The 19,748-nt window shown below is 40.6% G+C and overlaps 1 protein-coding gene across 3 annotated transcripts in view; it reads left to right on the forward strand.

The window, feature by feature from the left end:
* LOC115021975 (dipeptidyl aminopeptidase-like protein 6) overlaps positions 1-19,748 on the forward strand; it is a 77,318-nt gene that overhangs the window by 23,177 nt on the left and 34,393 nt on the right. Inside the window, exon 1 of one of the 3 annotated variants that reach the window (XM_029452733.1) lies at positions 16,508-16,642. The exons of the other annotated variants lie outside the window; for them this stretch is intronic. Coding sequence (XP_029308593.1) covers positions 16,586-16,642 — 57 coding nt within the window. The 5' untranslated portion in view covers positions 16,508-16,585. Of the gene's footprint in view, positions 1-16,507; positions 16,643-19,748 lie in introns of those variants that run through there. 3 annotated transcript variants of the gene reach the window in all.

Here is a 19,748-nt window from a genome sequence, read left to right on the forward strand (position 1 = left end):
CAGTAGTAATCCGTTGTGTCACACGGGCAGATTCGCTTATCGACCACGCCATGATACAGCAGCGACACACCCCTGGGAGGCGCACGCACTCAGGCAAGCACGAAATTGAACATGTACACAAACACATGCAAAACACACAGAATGGCAAAAGAAAGGCAGAGCTGCAAAGTCAACAGGGTCATATCACAGCGTTGTAAATCCTGGAGGGAGACAACAATAGAAGCAACAAGTCACTGTAGCATTTGTACATTTGTAGCAACATTTGTGTCACTGCAGAGGGAGAAGATAGTTTTTATCAGTGTTTACATCTCTGTCCTGATGCAGTAGCTGAACATCAAATCCTTCCTGATTCATTTAAAGTTAGAGTCAGAGTTAGATGAGATTGAAATCACTCTCATGTCTGTCCATTAAGGATAAAGCTACAGCAGGAGGTTAGCTTAGCTCAGACAGGAAACAAGGAGAAACAGCTAGCCCGCCTCTGTCCCATGGTAACACAATAAGCCTGCCAGCATCTCTAAAGCTCACTAATTAACATATTACATCTCATCTGTTTAATTTGTATATATTACAGCAGCCAAGTTAAATCAATCACAAACAACAGAAATAACTATTTAAATCCATTTCCCCAACCCTGGCTCTTACAAAATGACGTTCCCATGCAACGAAACTGCATTCTCAATTATGTTTGGAGGCAGTTTTAATGCTATGATCTTGCCTAGGCACACGCTGTACACTTGGTGTGCAACTCTTTTACTAGATACTCTATGGGGATATCTTGTACTAGTCACATCAGACACTTGCCACTTCAGGAAATGCGCAGGTCTAACTAATAACATGAATGATGGCTGTGTTCCACGACGAATGTGTCAGTAATCCTTTCAGTCAACATGCACTACACCCTGGAGCCAGAACACCAAAATGTAATGTCAGCTGTTATTTATTTACCTGTGTTTTGACAAAAGTATGTTGGTGTTGGCTCAGCTCTCTCCTGCCTCCATCTCTGGTTTAGTCTTCTGATGTCTAACACATAATATAGGTTCCCATGTGTTGTGTTCTTGCATTCTTGCGTTCTTGCGTGTGTGTGTGAGTGTGTACATCTGCTAACTTACCTCCTGTCTACAGGCACATGTAGGTCATTGTCATTGTGGAGTTTCTTTCTGTCGGACACATTCTGTACTGCGCAGCTTTCCCTACGTCTTCATCTCCAGTCAATATATCTCTCCTGACTAAGCCAAGAGTCAGGAGTCTGAATGAGACCCAGAGCTCTGGGTACGAGAGGAATAAGATTGCTTTTCCCTGAGCTGGGAGTCGAGCGCTGACTTCTGTGATGATGTTCAGTGTGGAGCTCACATAGAGCAGAGCAGAGATGGGGGAGATAATGATTGTTTGGTGTAGCGGAGGTGGAGAGAATGGGGAGCACTATTGAGTGATTCGATATTCTGGAGCTGGCAGCCTGTCAAATTGTACCCGACCAAAAAAACAAGAAAGCCTAACCGCGATGATTGATGTTTCTCCCTTCAACAGATTGGCTGTTGCATCATGGGAATACAGAGACTTTATTGCTGAATGTGTTGAGGAATGCATCCTGCTGCGCTGACATTATGTCTCGTGTTGAGACAAAGATATATACATCATCAGCTTCACAGATAAAGCACTTACTGTCTGTCAGCTAGATGTCGTATAACTTAATATACATCAAGTTGTATTGTCGATAGACTTAAATGGGAACAACAGTTGATTTGATTTTGGCATATTTTTGACCATTTTTGATTTTTTTTGCTGAAATAACGTAGAAATCGTCTTTTTTTCCAGCGTCCACGGGCAGATTTTAGGGTAAATAGATTGTTGTTGTAAATTTGCATTAGTTGATTTTTTTGGCCAATAAGCTGTAAAATCTATGTGGTGAACATGTTCGCAAACAGTCACCTATTTACTCATCGAGGAGACATGGAACAACATTAGTATTCATTTGGAGCCACCTGATTAAAGTCCATTACTGACTCTCTTTTAGCTCTTTCTTTGGTCTCTACTGTACCAACTCCCAAGGGAAATCACTGGTTCTTTAGCAGCGTGCTGGGAAAGTAGAGTACAGTGGGTTTTAGAGCTTTTTCGCTGTGGCTGCAGTCTGTACTATGCTCTCTGCCCTAGCAAATTTCTTAACATGTGAAGGTAGCTTTACAACATATTTGGTGTAAGCGTTGTTTTTTAATCATTCACAAGCAAAATAAGCTCAACGGGGAGAGAATCAAGCAGCAGTCACATTTAGCATTTCTGCAAAGCCTCGAGGACAGATACTATGAGCACTTAGAGGCATTAGCTTCACTGGGATCTTCGTCCCTTTGACCTCCCAATTGTTCATGGAATTCCAGCCTGCATCCGCCTGTAGCTTTATGAGAAACACTTTTATCAATCCAGAAAGGAGGTGTTGTGGGTAAATTGCTCCTGGGAGATAAGTAGAGGGGAGACAGGATAAACAGCCCTGGCTAAAAAGTGCCATAAAGTGGCCCAGCTCGGCATGTGGTGTGTAATGCTGATCTGTGCTGAACGGCAATATGCAGCTAATGGCTCAGGTAAGTGGTTCAGCGCTGATTGTTGTGTAGGAGCCGAGAGGTTTGGCTTCATCCCTCTCTCTTCTGGGGTTGTGTTTCAGAGATTAATGCAGACGTCAACAGCTGTCGGACATTGTGTTCTGCCTGATTCTCCCTCAGGGCTCTGACTTGACCTCCTCTGGTGTGACAGGAGCGGTGTCAAGTTCTCGTTGGCCGTTCGAGGTCTCTCCTTGATGACCTGTCTTTACTTGAGACAGCTGCAAAGATTAATCGATTAGTTGTCAGCTTTTTTGATAATCGATACATTTTTTTTTTTTTTCATTTTTAAAGAAGAAAAAGTAAATTATTTAATTCCAGCTTCGTAAATGTGAATATTTTCTGGTTTCTTTACTTCTCTATGACAGTAAACTGAATATATTTGAGTTGTGGACAAAGCAAAACAATTGAGGATGACATCTCGGGCTTTGGGAAAAACTGATTTCTGACATTTTATACCACACAATGAATTAAACCAAGACATAATCAACAGACTAATCCATGAAAATAATGCTGTTACCTAGAAAACCGTGCAGCACTTCAGTTAGAAAAGGTCAATTTCAACAGCCACAGCCACACACACACACACACACACACACACACACACACACACACACACACACACACACACACCCACGTGGGCACTCACTTAATGCCCATGTGGAACTTAGTGCTGAGATGCTGACTATGGAATTATTCTCTCACTGAGAACTGAGGTGTGTCTCGTTTATGACCCGGTCATTATTCACTTCTCTCTCTGCATCTACATCACTCCTCCTCCGCCCTTTCCATATGCAGCCACTCCGTCACAATGAAATCACGCAAGTTGTCTCGAGTGGAGAGACTGTGGAAGGTGAGTGTGTTAAATCTTTTTAGGTACAGGTGTAACTCGTTCTTGCGTTTGCGTTTGCCATCCAAATGATTTTAGAGGCTTACTTCTTTCTAATTATGTTTTTAATCAATGTGTTGTTGAGCTTTTAAAGGGCATAATCCGCTGTTTCTATGCATGAGGAAATGTTCGAGCTGTTTATTTCTTTATTTAGCTTTCAAACGGTCTGATGATATAATGATCACTTCAGATGACAGCCCGTGTTGGAAGATGTTGTTGTTAGAGTTAGCTGCAAAATCATACTCATTATCTCTAAAAACAGATCAGCTGGTAGATTTAAACATTAAAGATTAAAGATTTAAACTCTCTGGGGACATGCTGAAGGGCAACTTGATAGATTGATTGTTAGAAACATATCAAATGGTACTACATTGCAGGTTACTTCAAGTATTTTAATGTTTTTCCTGAATGTCTTACTCGACTGCTGCAGTGAGACGTAAAAACTAAAACCAGACACACAGAATCCAGCATAGAAATACCTTAATGCACTTTCCCTATAGGCATTAATTGTGGTTAAGCAAAGGCTGCACTGTACTGCCCAGAGTGCTTCCCCAGACCTATCGTGCATTATCAGCTTTTTTACTGCGATACATATTTAATATTCATCCCACTAGACAAAGTTTCACCTCGACGGGTCAAACTTTTAGTATGAAACAACTGACGATGGTAAACATTTCTAATTTCTAAGTTCTAATAAACCAGAACAAACTTTTCTCATAAATTGTGTTGAATCTTAAAGCATCAGACTCATCTTGAACTAAGGAAGTTACAAAAAATGTATCAAATTAAATGTGATTTGGGGAATTAATCCATAAAAACCACACTTGACCGTTGAGGTCTACTTTGTTCTCCTACGCTCACATCGTGGGTGAGGAAAGTGAACAGTCCACTGGTGGTGATGGCCTAGTGGTCTAGTGGTACAGAACACCAGACCTGTAATGTAATCCTGCTTCTCCACAGCTCTGTATCACTCTACATGCTTTTAGCTAAAGCAAAAAGAATTTGCAACCCAATCAAAATTCAAGGATTTTCCTTTAAAGGAATAATTCACCCCTAAATTGACTGTCGATTAATTGCCCCGCGTTACCTTAAATTCTTGAAGAAAACTTAGTTTTTCTCACATGCCTCCAATGTAAACAAAGAATCTGAAAGAACGGAGAAAAGTCTTGATGAATTGAAGTAAATGGGACCAGATTTAACAAAAGCAAAACTAAACTATGCCTGTGTTTGGGAAGTAGTGAGCGTAAGGCTGTATAAATGAGGCTTGGATTATACTGCATGAGTTGTGTGAGAGTTTGTAAACTGATGTTTTGATAGTTTTGCTGTTGTTAAAACAGCAAATAGCTGTGCGTTTGTGATGCATTCAACAATAATATATCTTCAAGGAGGACTTACTAATAATATATATATCTTGGTGTTTGGTAGACACTTTGGAGCTCAGCGGAACAAGATGTTTCACTTGATGCTATCAGCATCACGCAGCGAGCGGGATGCAGCGATGAGACACTGTCTGGCTTTGATAGACCCAGGCTACAGTTTAGCAGCTGATGCTGATCTAGCTGGGTATCCTGGGATTTTGTCCTTGTGGCTGCCTTGATGTCTAAAATATGCATTTGTTTTGACACGATGCGAGTTTGACACAAGTGTTTCAAAACTGCATCCAAATCCACTAAGAGGCTGAGCTTTGGCAGAGAGCTGACGGTGAACAAGCTGTCACAATATTTTCATATTTTTCTGTGATACAAGGACACTACTGATAAAACTATCGCTGCTGCTACCACCACCACTACTGCTGCTGCAACAACTACTGCTATAATGTAAGATTATGTAAATTGTAAGATGATGAGCTACCATGAGATTGACGTTGTCGGTTTAGAGTGAAATGTCTCAATAAGAATTGGATGGATTACCGTGAAGTTTGGTACACACGTTCATGTGTTAGAATACATCGTAATGACTTTGGTGATCTCTAAACTTTTTCTATAGTACTATCATCTGGTTAATAAAAACATTCCCTTTAGCCTCAGCTGTACTTTAGCTAACAGGCTAAACTTAGATGGTTAACATAATAAACATTATACCTGCTAAATATCATCAAATCTCTCAAATTACAATAAGAAAACATAATTGTTCACCTACGACAAGTGCTATGTGGCTGTGGAGATAGTGTTGGTTTGTTTGATTTGTCCAGGCTTTGAGATATCTGTCTCTGATGTCTGCATTCACCAATATACAATCATTTTATTTGAAGAATTACATTTAAAAACAGCATCTTGTATTTTTCAATGCTGTAAGCATCACAAACTATATTAATTGTATCCCCATAGAACTGGGGTGGAGGCAGACATCTCAAAATGTGGGCAAATAAGAGGTCATTCGGGTTGACTGACCCTTTAAACCAAAGTCGATTTAAGGTTTAAATTACAGAAAAGCACTAGAATAACTTTGTGCTTGTTCTGGGGTTGGAAGCACATCTTTATCTCTGAGTGTGCAAGAAAGAGATACAGGTTTGTGCGTGTGCGTGTGCGTGTGCGTGTGCGTGTGCGTGTGCGTGTGCGTGTGCGTGTGCGTGTGCAGTGTGTAAAACGCCTCATTAAGGTCTTAAGTACTGATAGAGAGAATAATAAAACATAAACTAGATTGGATTTTTTTGTTATTTGGCGGGGGTCCTTGGAGACATGGGATGATGAAAACCTTTTCAAACCCGCAGTGAATGGGTAACGATGAAGCACAATTCATTCAGATGCTTCTAATTTGCTTTTAATCACTCCATTCTGTATCTCTACTATGCCATTCTTAAGAAGAATTGAACAGCACCGGTATATTAATTACCCTTTACTTGCGTGTGATTCATTATCACTCCCTTTCGGCCCACTGAATCACATTTTTTACACCTGTGACTTTAGTTTATTTGATGATTTGTTTCTCCCCGATCTGAATATACAGCACACATTGCTGCTAATTTCTTGTTTATTGCCCTTAGCTGAGCTTTATCTCTGACAAATTTCCATAACAACTTGCCAAAATGCAGTGTTAACTCTAAACTTTGTTCTTCTTTTCGTTTTACGACCCTCTTGCAAGCCATTGATGAGCACCCATAAAGTTCATGAGGCTCGTAAGTCTGTTTTACGAGAACTACATCAGCAGATGGGTTAATGCTCTGTAAATGCATGCTGACTCACCCTGCTCGTCTCTTTTTGTATATATGCCCATGTGCCATACTTAATGAGCACCTTAACTGTTTCCTTGTTGACATTATTTTCTCACTGTTGTGTTTTATTATCTGAGTCATATTCACTCTGTAGAGCTCAACTTCTGTGTTTCCTCATTTATTTTTGACCACATTTGCATTAATTAAGGTGCTTTTGGGTGTTTTCTTCAACAAACATTTTGATAGAATGAACTCAAACTTAAAAACTGACAAATAAACGCAGATCTAATTTAGACGCTGGGTAACATTTATGTTACACATTGTTAGACTTTGTCTAGTTTTCACCCCTTTTTCCTTTTCGGTATGCAAAATATGCTTGTTGCTGACGGGCAGGTGTGTTTTAAGAGGAAAGTGTTGTGTCAGTATGTGTAGTAGTGCTGTAAATCCTCGGGGGCCGTAAAAAACGAGCGTCAAATAAAGGATTCGTAATTCATATAATATAAGTTATATTCATAAATAAACATTTCAAAAGTATTTCCCATCTTTGATGAGCAACAGGTTTTGTGCAAAAGTAATTAAATGCCTCTCCCAAATATACACCGGTTGAGTTCAGTGATTGAAGAGAAGCCTGTGCTATTAATGGCAGTTTTACGGTAAATAATCATTTATTATTTAACACAGTAACCATTCTTTTAAAAATCCAAAATGTGTTTTATTAGGTTTTGTGTCTCATTTGCAGGCCACAGAGTCCGAAAGAGATGTTGTACTTCTCTGTGGAGATCTCTCTCTCTTCTGAGTCCTTCATAGCTTTATAGCCCCATAAAGCTCTTGTCATGTAAGCATTGAGACTTCTTTAGATCTTTTTTCTTTTATAGACTTTCAATTTAACACAAGATTGTGCACAAAAACATTGTATAAACAGTGCAATTTCAAACATCAGGCAGGAATAAAATAAAAATGTACTTCCTCAGAGAGTATTACAGATCATAATAATTGTATTGTCAGAAGTAAACAAGATAAAGAGCGTTAATTACTGGCATTGGATAATGAGAAAACATCAAATAAAGTTAAAAAACAACTAACTAAATAAATGATAATAATAAAACATCCATCCACTTGATAAATCCAGGCTTAATGAAGCGTGTACGCCCCGTGCAGGAAGCCGTCTAAGTGTAGTCCATTGTGCTGCGGGAGAGAGCGCAGTTTTTCTGTCTTTTTGCATTTTCCTGGAAATATTGCGGCCTACATTGTTGCAATGTCAGGTTTTGTATCTCGATTGCAAGAACTAGAGTCCTAAATGTGTGAAAATTTTGATCCCATCTTTTTTGAGTTGGGGTTATATAGTATGTTCATGGGAACCTATTGTGACACTAACAAAAAATGAACGGTTGTGAGTTTGGACGACCTATGAATGGGTTTCTGAGATCTGCTGTGGAGGCCAAACTGGGACCCCATCGTGAGCTTCTATTATTGACAACCTTAGCACTGTAAAACTGTTCCCCTCACATTTAATTTCTCTTTTCCCTTGGAAGAGTTCCATTGTGGTCCCCAAGGCTCTCATTTTTCTCAGACAATGATCTGTATGGATCTTTTATTTCTGTTTGAGTTTGGAGGCATTCACCGAGAACACTATTCGGCACTGCTCTGCGGCGTATTATGCAGCGTAGATAATCTTTTTCCTCAGGAGAGAATTTGGGAGTTATGAATGCAGGTATAGGAGAGCTAGTGGAATGTTGTTTTTGAGGGTGCACAGAAGCAAATATTTTAGGTTACCACATTCAATATATATTTTATGAGGCACACAGCAGCACTGTAGACTGTAGAGCATAAAGCCTGAGTCATTCAGAGGAGGCGATGTAAAGCTGCCATAATGCAAAGTGAATAATGAAACTGAGAAAAAGCAAAACATAAAATAAACCAATTTCATCCTCGGTGGCCTCGTTTTTCTACAGACATTATTGCGTTTGAATAATAAAGAATACTTTGTGCAAAGGTTCTTTTAAAACTGCAAACTGACAAGAAATTATACTTGAACTGGAAAAAAGTAACATTTTCAAAAACCTTTCTCTATAGAAGTGCCCCACTTCCTTGCAATATTTTTAGATGGAAATCAGGTTGGTGATGGGAGTAAAAATGGGTGTTTACATCATATAGGATTTAGTGGAAAAGTCAGTAGCCAATTGGAGAAAAAGAAAATGTCAGCATACAGAGATAACTATAAGTTTATAATTTGTTTTCTTTAAGAATGTATGTAAAACTAAAAAACCACAGGCTTAGTGTTATTGAGTTACGCAAACCAACCGGTTCTGTTGTTACTACTAAACAAGCAGTTTGAACAGTCGGGCAGCGTTCCCTGAAAAACAGTTAAGTGTTGATGGGGTTTAAGGAGTGGGGTTCAGAGGCTAGTGAATGATACAGAGTTAATGTAATTTCTTATAGCGTCTGTGTGTGTGTGTGTGTGTGTGTGTGTGTGTGTGTGTGTGTGTGTGTGTGTGTGTGTGTGTGTGTGTGTGTGTGTGTGTGTCTAAACAATTCCAGACAAGACAATGGTAGATTAATTGCTTCCCCCTGAAAGTCCTCTCTTAGTAAAAGACCAATAATGAGTCTGATTAAAAACGTGTGGACTTGTTAATTACCCCTCTGTAAGGTCCAGACAGTGAAAAACGGCCTCTGCCTGCAGTCTGAAAACTTATCTGCCTTTCGTCACTTCGCGACACACATAGGCGTGTTTTCTCAAGGACGAATTGATTACCTTGAAGTGTACAGTAATGATCTGTGATGAACTCAGAAGTGCGGCCCACACGCTTTCCTTAGCCTGTGATTTACAGTCGCAGCTCAGCAGACGGGCAGTGGAGATGCAAACAGCAGTATTTAGTCACGGCGGGCCAGAGGGCAAAAGGGACTTGACTGATGATTGAGTTGGCCGAGCTGACAGCAGGCAGCACGGCTGAATGGAAACAGCTTGTTCCTAAATCAGCAGCCATCGTTGGTTGATGGGATTTTATTGACTTTGTGTGCGAGAACAATTTAAAATTAAAGTCATGCTGTTTTATTTTCATTTAGTTTCTTTAAAGAGTTTCATTGGCATCATTTCAAAGGCTGGATGAGAGGCAAGGCATTTATAATGAGTCCAATTCCCTCCAACAGTACAAACCTCCAGAAAAATGTTGACCAGACACTCGAAATAAAGTCTAGACAATGTTTTAATCATTTAAAGTTACAATCCTTAAAGTTTAACAGCAAGTGCAGTTTAACGCGAAAGCACACACTCATTGGGAAGTTGCTTTGTAAGAAAAAACTGTTGTTTCTGTTTACAGTCCAACCAAACAAGCTCATGTTGCTTTAATAAAGAAGTCAATCAATAATAATTGCAACCATGATTTGTTTTCATGCTGTAAACGCCGTGAGTAGTTTTCCATACCACAGCAGGGCTACTTAAGTTTGTGACCTTGCTGAGGAGTTGGAGATGTGAAGCCTGTCGCTTGCAGCTCTTCATTTAACATCTCACTGTGACTGCTCATGACAATATTTTTGCTAAAAAATTACTTGATTTTAAATAACAATTGCGGTTAATGCTAACTGCAGTGACAAATACGTTGAATGTATTGTGGCTGCTTCACAATAAAAGCCACAGCAAATCCACCACTACCTAATGAAAACTGCAATATATAGAGGGATAATTATTGAATGCAAATACTTTGGTTGGTTATTGCAGAAGACATGATTTGATTTGATAAGAAACTTTTAGGATTCTAACTTTAAACTGCTTTATTTATTTATGGCCTGAAAGTAGTAAATATTTAAAGAAAATAAAGAATTAGCCAATAATATACTTGATGTTTTTTTGTAAAGCTTAAATCACCAAATTCCCAGACAAAATGCAGAGACAATGACCTCAGTGTCCTCAGTTGTCTGGGAGGTCTCACCTGCCAACTATAAAATACACTAAACACAGAATATAAAAAGGTAAAATGTAACGTGCTGACTGCTGACCAAAAACGTGGGTTGCTAAAAGACAACAATACAAAAGCACACAGACTAAATGTGAGAATTATAAGCTTTGCAAAGATGCATTGCATTAGATTACACCGGCGTTGATGATATTATATTCTTCTCCTTAGCGATAATGTGCTGTCTGTTCGCCGGAAAAAACCCCCATAGGGATGCATTTATACAAAAAACATGGTGGATAATGGCGTGCTGCCTGGCATTGTTGGTTTTAAGTGGCTGTGGCTGTGTGAGGCTTTCTGTTCTGCTGTTTGGTCTGTGGGGAGTGCGGGGCTGATAATGATCGGTTATCAAACAAAACTGTACCGGCTTTTGTTAGGTGTCCTCATTCTTCTCTCACTCTTTTTATTTTCAGCCTGAACTGACAGACTGATGGCCACGACTGTAGGCAGAGTTGATTTAGGCTTGTATATCCTCTATGCACAAACTCCTTCATAAGAAAAACATTTCCTGCCATAAATCAAGGGAAAGGATTTGTATTCTTTAATAACTGCATGGCCTCCACTAATCTACAAGTGAATGTCTTTTTAGTAATAAAATAAACACAAGCAAGGAGTATTAAGAATTAAAAGAGAAATCAAGCAATGTGTTGATTATTTTTTGACCAACAAGAAGATGTCAGACAACTAGTGATCACTGGGGGGAGCTAGCATGCTGTCGAAGACTTTCACAAGGTTTATTGACAGATAAATAAATGACTGTTTGTTGGTCCCCTAGACAAAAAGAGAGCAGAACGAGAAGCTGTCAATAACTTAAACACTGCACATTCATTGCTTGGTGCAAAGTGCTTGTTTTAATGGCTTTGGATACATTTGACAGGGCTGCCTAGAGATGCTGTCTCAGGCAACACATAAACCACTAAATGACAGAAGACTATAAATTAAAATGATGTCAATTAGTTGATAAAAAATGTGGTTTAAAGCTACAAAGGCTCTGCTGACTCGCTGTGACCCCCAGACGTCTGCATTTTCTTTTACTTCTCCAATTAGGTTTTTCTGTTGCTGTTGGAGCCTACGTGTACGGTGTTGTAATGATCAATTGTTGTACCCCTGACTGTGTTTGGGTTTCTTCTCTTGTTGTTCTTTGGGCTCCCCGTGTTTGCATTTTGTTTAAAGTGGTGTTTATCTTGTAAACTGCGATCTGTTGCCTTTCACCTCTCTTTGTTCACATTTTTGTGTGGCTAATTGTCAGAGACTCGCTTCCTCTGACAGCGAGGTGAGTTCAATCTGTCACTGAGCGACTGTGGGAAGCACATTAGTGAGAGGGAAAAACAGATAACAGGGAGATGATAAAACTGTGAATATTATATTGTGACATTAATTTATTTGTAAACTTTTTCTTATTTATTGTGCTATCTATGCAGAGCAGAACCCGATTTACACATGCTTTGCATCTGTAGAATTAGATGATTTGATTGTATTACAGTGAACAGTGGATAGGCTCTCTGCTCATGTGTCAGTGGAGCTGTCCACAGTGCTGGTGTTGAAATGAGTCCTGGCAGCGAGCTGGTCGTGCAGCTCCCTCAGGCCATGTGTGGAGTTGCGCAGTGATAACAGTGCCAAATATGGTGTTTGGTAATCTGTTTGGCCTTTTTAAAGACCACTGTCTGAACCATCCAGCCATCAAAATGTGTGTGATTCATCTGTAACATGAAGAAATTGTTATCTTTGTGTCCTTTTCTTTCTCCATGCCGAGGAGGTTATGTTTTCGGTTTGGTTTGTTTGTCAGCAGCATTACGGAAAGAACTACTGACCTTAAAAAAAGATGGAGGAAGCGTGCAGCATGGGTCAAGGAAGAACCCAAACTATTTTTGGAGTCGATCCAAATCCTTGGACGGATACACAAATGATTTTTCCCTTTCATTAACATTGCCAGTTAGCGCCTCTGGCCTTGGGCGAAGGTATGCACTCTCCTGGTGCCCTTCTAATTAATTTCCCCCCCTTTATCCTGACCCTGTAATGCTCTGAGGCAACACAGAACTGCGTCTGAAAAGAGTTGTGACCTCTGGTGGTGGTGATGTAATATGCTGCCCATTATTTTACCTATAATCGTATTACTGTTATTGTTATTGTGCTGTTTTCCTTGGGTGTGTACTCTGTATTTACATGTAGATTCCGATACCTCAACTCAGGCTATCCAAGAAATGATCTGATACCAGAGCTCTCTTTTACCGCACTGTGAGGGAGTTAACAAGGGATTGTTGTGAGGGCAAAAGCTGAGTCATTGCCCCCAATGACTGAATGAATGTTACTGATAGCAGATTCACAATGACAGTGTGGAAGAAACTGTATTTATTGTAGATTGGTCTCGTCACGGCCAACACCAGATTCACCTAATAAGATCTGGTGCAGATGCTGACCTGGCAGAATGGATTAGTGCATCCGTACATACGTCGGTTGTAGTTACGGCAAACCAAACTGTAGAGGGTGCAAACAAGTGATGTAGCAGTTGTTCTGAGACAACCTTCTCCGACACTTTAGAGCAGGTGTCTTCAACGTTTTTCAGGCCAAGGACCCCCAAACTGATGGAGAGATGGAGCAGGGACCCCCCTACTGTATATATTGTATACACTTGTGTTTTATATTAAACTGGGCCTATAGTGCCGTGTATAAACATAGCTACCCTGTTATTGTGCATTCAATACTAAGCTATTCAATTCATACTGCATGTGTGCATTGCTGACTGAAAGATAACATCTGCTGACATTTAAATTTGTGGGAAAGGAATTGTTAGATCTATTTATTTATTTATTTTATTGTCTGATCAACCAACAACCCCCCCCTGCAGTACCTCTGCGGACCGCCTAGGGGTCGCGGACCCCCTGTTGAAGACCTCTGCCTTAGAAAGTACTGGAAGAAGGGTTATTGGTCTGTAGCTACTAATCGCTTTAGCGTCCCCAGGATAATAGGCATTACCAAGGCATTTTTCCATCCGTCTTGATTGAAACATTAATGAAACATGAGCAATGGACCAGAATGCTGCCGTATTTTTATTTAGGAATACAGTATCAAGTCAACTGATTTGTTAATCTAATCTCAAATGACTTAACGTCTTCATTAGAAGCTTTAACATTCCTATTAGTATTAGTAAGAGGGAGGGTTACGGCAAGATCTTTTACAGATCGAATGAAGAAATCACTAAATGTGTTAGCAACTTGTATATGATCAGAGATAATGTCTTCCCCAACTTTAGGTTTATATTTGTAGAAGACATTAACCTTCGTTGTTTTTAGACTAATAAAATGTTTCCAGATTATATATCAATTTCCTTTAGCCTAAAATGTAATGTAATAGTTTGCTTTTAAAATGTGCAGTTCCTGTGAAATATTCAGACGCAAGCATTCAATTCATATATCACATAATGAAACCTCTTTAGATTTGTCTTTCGCCACGGCCCCTCCTCCACCCACCACTCTGTCCTTTATAAAACACTCCAGGTTCAATCATACGGGTTACGATACTATCTTAAAATACTGATCTCATCACGTGCTTCATCACAGACTTAAGCTGATAACATTTACAGTTCTATACTTTTGCCCAATCTGTCTTCAAGTTCATAATTTCCAAGTTAGTAAAGAACGGAGGTGTGATCTGTTACAGTTACATTTCCTGGAGCAATCAAATGATTTCATGATTTACTGTATCATTTATGATAATCATAATTATGAATACTTAACGTCTGCACTGTTTGTTCCTGTTAATTAATAGATCCACAAACGGCTGAGACAGAATGCACCACCACCTTGTCTGTGAAAACAATAATTACCCCTTGAGATGAAAATAAAGGCACCGCCACGCATACACCGAAGACATTACTGTAACGAGGGAGCCGTTCCCTCGTACCAATGCTAAACACATTCTCCTCTCTCTGCCGCTGACTCACATCACGGACCTTCTGTCTTTCCTATCTGAGATTGTTCAGTTCCTTTCCCTCCAACATATGACTGGTTCAAAAGGCGAGGAGCTCGACAGGAGCCTGTGCATGGTTTCAGAACGAGAAGGCTGTGTGTGTGTGTGTGTGTGTGCGCGTGTGTGTGTGTGTGTGTGTGTGTGTGTGTGTGTGTGTGTGTGTGTGTGTGTGTGTGTGTGTGTGTGTGTGCGTGTGTGTGTGCGTGTGCAGCACAAATAGGCAGACAAGCTGTGCTAACAAGAGTGTGGATTGTGTGTGCACAGAGATGTGACACGGTGAGAGCGTTAGAGCACAAACTATGTTTTGTTATGAACTGGAACTATTTCTGCTCCATGTGGGAGGACGCTGCTTCTCAAGAGCCAGGCCAGCAGCAGCCCTTTGTTTTATTGGCAGATAATACAGCAGCATTGGCATACAATATGGTGGAGTGAATGTGATTTTTATGGATATAGATAATCAAACCTTTCCTGTCCTCCTCACGAAACTGAGATGCACAGAACACTGTCAGTCATACTTAACTTAAGCAAGACAAGACTAAAAATCACACCCGACAAGAACTGCACTTATACCTGAAAGTATTTTGTTCTTGTTCATTGATTCCTGTTTCCATTTCCTGTGTAATGGACTTGCCAGTAATGAGTGCCCACAGTGATCTGATCCAAACTGACAGCTCTCCATATTATCAGTTGATGCGAGCTCAGAGTCCAGCGGCGGGAAGTGGAGCCTGGTGCAACTAAATATAGTTGCAGGTAGGAAGGACAAAACCTTGAGCTCTCCTTTATATTGCAGTGGAGGGGGACAAAAAATAGAGAACAAAGACAAGGCAGAAATAGAAATGGAAATAGTTTCAGTTTCATATTGAACTACAGAGAAGACTTATGCACCACCTGAAGTTTTTTAATGAACTGGGCTACTTTTGCTTCAGTTTTTGCTTCTTTTTGGTCTAATTATTGTTGTTTCACGTTGCTGTAAGAATTTTGAAGACACTTTTTTTGAAGATAATGATGAAAAATAACTTGATAGCAATATGAGAATGCACTTGCGCACAAGATGTTTTAATCCTCCTGTCGCCGAATCTCCATCTCTCCAAGTAAGTGTGTTTCAGTCCCAAATGGCTCAAGTTCAAGACTAACATCAGGTTAGTCTATTTGTGTGAGTTTTAGGAGCCCATTGAGCTGTGGGTGATTCCACTCTGAGAGACAAACCGACCCTCCATGATCGCAGCCGTCCACAGTCATCATCATCTGAACCCTGCTGTCTGCACCCACAGTCTCTTCATAATTCTAGCAAAAATCACTTGATATCCTTGAACATTTTGTAAGGCTCTCTCTCGAGAGAGGAGAGGAGAGAGAGAGAGAGATGAGAGAGAGAGAGAGAGAGAGAGGAGAAAAAGAGAAAGAGAGAGAGAGAGAGAGAGAGCGAGAAAAAGAGAGAGAGAGAGGAGAGAGAGAGAAGAGAGAGAGACGCGAGAAGAGAGAGAGAGAGAGAGAGAGAGAGAGAGAGAGAGAGAGAAAAGAGAGAAAGAGAAGAGAGAGAGAGAAACAAGAGAAAGAGAGCTCCTGAAGCGGTAGCGCTCTCAGAGAGAAGAGAGAGCGTCGCGATCTCTCCTATCCCCCTCTACTCCTCTTCCCTCTCTCTCTCTTCTTCTCTCTCCTCCCCCTCTCCTCTCTCTCTCTCTCTCTCTCGCTCTCTCTCCCCCTCTCCCTCTCTCTCTCTCTCTCTCTCTCTCTCCTCTCTCTCTCTCTATCTCTATCTCTCTCTCGCTCTCTATCTCTATTCTCTCTCTCTCTATCTCTCTATCTCTCTCTCTCTCTCTCTCTCTCTCCTCTCTCTCTCGCTCTCGCTCTCTCTATCTATCTCTATCTCTATCTCTCTCGCTCTCTCTCTCTCTCTCTCTCTCTCTCTCTCTCTCTCTCTCTCGCTCTCTCCCCCTTCGGTCTGTGTCTCTCTCCGCTTCATTATTCTGCACCTGTCAGCAGCGGACGCCGGCGCGCGCTCTTCTAATTCTTTCCTCCATCCTCTCTCCCCTCTTTATTTACCGTCATGACTTCTGGAAAAGAAGCGAACGGGCCGGTGAAAGCGGCTCAGCAGCAGGATCAGGTAGGACTTCAGGCGAGCTGTTGTTCCCTTCTCTGCTCACATAATTCCGTGCGCGTTTGGTGTTATCTCTGTTAACAAGTGTTTGTAGGAGCAGCGGCGAAAACAAAAAGATAACCGAAATATTTGACACAGCTTGATTTGTATTTTTGTCACTGTGTCTGTTCGACTGTCGTGGCTAGAAATGGTTCAGTTCTGCAGTTTGAATTCATGCAACTTCTTAACTTATGCCTAAATATTTAATGAACTCCTACTGTAACCCTAACCCACAGGTTTAGCATCTATACCATGACAGCCGGTGTGGGGTTCTCTTTTCATGAACAACTTGATTTTGTGAGAACAGTTTCTGATCTTCTGATACACAGTGTTGATTTTGTTTAGTTTTAGAGATTAAGTCTAATTTTTGGTTCTGACCCAAAGAAAAAAACTGTGTTTGTGTGTGGGAGAGAGAAAAGACAGAGTGGGTGTTAAAAGCTTGGCATTGTTCTGTCATCTCATTGAGTTTTAAATTGTGCTCTGTATGAGGCCATAGAGCGAAGTGATGTAATGTAATCCACGTCTGGGTTTACATAACTGAGCTCCTGGCAATGATACCCTAATTTAGGTTGATAGGTGCTTCACTGAAATAAACTCATGTTTGCTTGTATGAAGTGAGAACATCTTGAAAATAATCTAGTTTCCGAGCCATTTTTTAGGGCGAAAATGCAATTAAACTTGACACAAAATTCAAACATGGTGAAAATTTCAGTAAAATATGGGTTTTGCGTATGGGCGTGGAAAAATAGCGCAACAGCGCCACCTAGAAGCCCTGACGTGCAAAACGTAAACCAAACAGGAAGTCGGACATTGCTGTACTTCAACAACTTCAAATTTGGTCAGCACCATTTCAAGACCATAAAGAGTTATCAAAATCGTGACTTTTTAAAAAACGCTTTCGCCGCTGCGTCCAAACAATTTTGAGCGATTCGCCATAAAACAAGAAGTTCTTATAACTTGAGCATACATTCTCTAATCTGCTCCAAATTTCTCATGCTGGATAAGAGTCGCGGCCTGAAGACATCTACGTGCCAATATGGACTATACGACCTACTTAGATTAAGCAGATCCCTTTGAAACTTGGTCAGAAAAGCCTTGAGAGGTGGATGATGCTTTATAGTGAAACTCGTGCGTTTTCGTTGAACTTGCTTGGCTGTGGTGGCACGGCGAAACTCTTGTGTGGCAACAGGAAGTTATAGTTGCTATACTTTGGCGTGCTACTCTTAGCAGGTGAACCAGATGACCCCCATATTTGCTCAGGCTTTGGCGCTTTCGTTGAACATTGTTTTTTAGGGTCTATGGATGCTTGAAAACTCACAACACTTTGCACACACATTAACAGTGGTAACATGTGTTAATTCTTAAGGTTATTGTGCTTTGGTGTGGCAGGGAAACTCATTAGCGCCTCCTACAAAACTTTAATGAAGCAGCCCCCACAGTACGTTTCACCTAGATGAAAGAGCTCTTTCTTATGTCTTGAATGCAGCTAGCACCTTTTAAATATCTTAAGTGTTTATTCTTTGCACCTGTATTCAGACATTTATAAAAGCGGGAGTGCTGCGTGGACAGCAGCACAGCGGATCCTTAACCATGTTGAGATCAGGAGGGAAAAAAAGGAGCATGAGCAGCTTTTGAAGGTTGAGAGGAAATTAGATGTCAGATTTGAGAAAGGCAGCTCACAGAGTAAAAAGCACATATGCTCACCTGCACATGTCCAAATATACAACATAATACACAGTTATCATTATACACTTGCAGCTATCATTTCACCTTCGACAATGAAAAGGAAAGATACATCTTTATTCGCTCTGGCCTCGACTTCTTTCCTCTTTCTCAGTGTGCAAACACCACTGACCGTTTCCTGTTGGATAGAGAGCTCGCCCCCCCCCCCCATCACAGATGTCGTAGCTTCGACAGTGAACTTGCTCGTTGCTAATATCAGTTTTAAATGCAAATGCCAGCCTGTGCGTCTACTCTTTAATGATGCAGAGATTGAGGCAGACGAGAATATCAAAGCACAGGAAGTACTGTGCAGATTTGAACTCCCCTCCGGACTGCAACATTACAGCTGCTGTGAGTGTAGCTTTTAATGCCATTGGGCAACGTGTGAGACTTGGCTCTTTATCCTGCTAGAATCTGAGAATACAAGTGAATAAATTCAAGCTATCTTATCTTCTCCATTTAAAATTACTGCTGTCTTCATTAGTGCCGTCATTACAGGCTCACCTCTATATTCCTTATCTGATACGGCATCACTGTCAGTCTCTTTCGTTGAGCAGCACTGCAAACACATCCTCACATTGTTGCTAATCATGAGGCTTTAAAGGCGTACAGAAACTGCCCCCACACACAGTGTTGTAGTGTTGTGATGCTTTCAGTCTGTTGCTTATGGTCATATCTCCTCCATTATTGTTATTGCAGCTTTTCAACTCCAGGTCATTGTCTTGCTCAAGGTAGCATCTACCTTTACTGTATCGCATTTCCAGCAGCAGAGTAGACGTACGGTCATTTAAAGCACAAGCACCTATCCAGGCTCAGGGTATCAAAGATGACTCATACAGTGTGAGAAGACATGTTGTATAATGACTACACTCTGCTGTAATTCAATTGAAATGATTGTTTTTGTGATTATTTTTCCCTCTGCACATAATTATTCTGAAAGGATAATAGGTCTCTTATCTTTCCTTTAACTGAAACTGTTTGACATTTTTTTCAGGGACATTTTAAGGGAAACATTCATTTTCTAAAAAGAAATAAGGGAGAAAGAGTAACAGATGTGAATGTTACCTCCAGCTGAACCATTCTTGACCATTCTTCAACTTCAGTCACGTTGTTGTGCACTACAGTAACCCTTACTCTTCTGATGATTAAAAGATACCATGCCAGTTTTGTCCAGAGGCAAGCGGTAATTCGTATCCTCTGAGAAAACATTTATTTTCCTCAGTCTTGCCTTTTCCCTGTGGATGATGGCCAGGCGTTAACACCGCTTCGTTTATACCTTGCTCATCTCGTCTCACACACTCAGTACGACATGCTATTAGTTCTTACAAAGACCAATGAAAAGCCACGCAAA

This window comes from Cottoperca gobio, chromosome 17 (assembly GCF_900634415.1).
Source record: "Cottoperca gobio chromosome 17, fCotGob3.1, whole genome shotgun sequence".
NCBI lineage: Eukaryota > Metazoa > Chordata > Actinopteri > Perciformes > Bovichtidae > Cottoperca > Cottoperca gobio.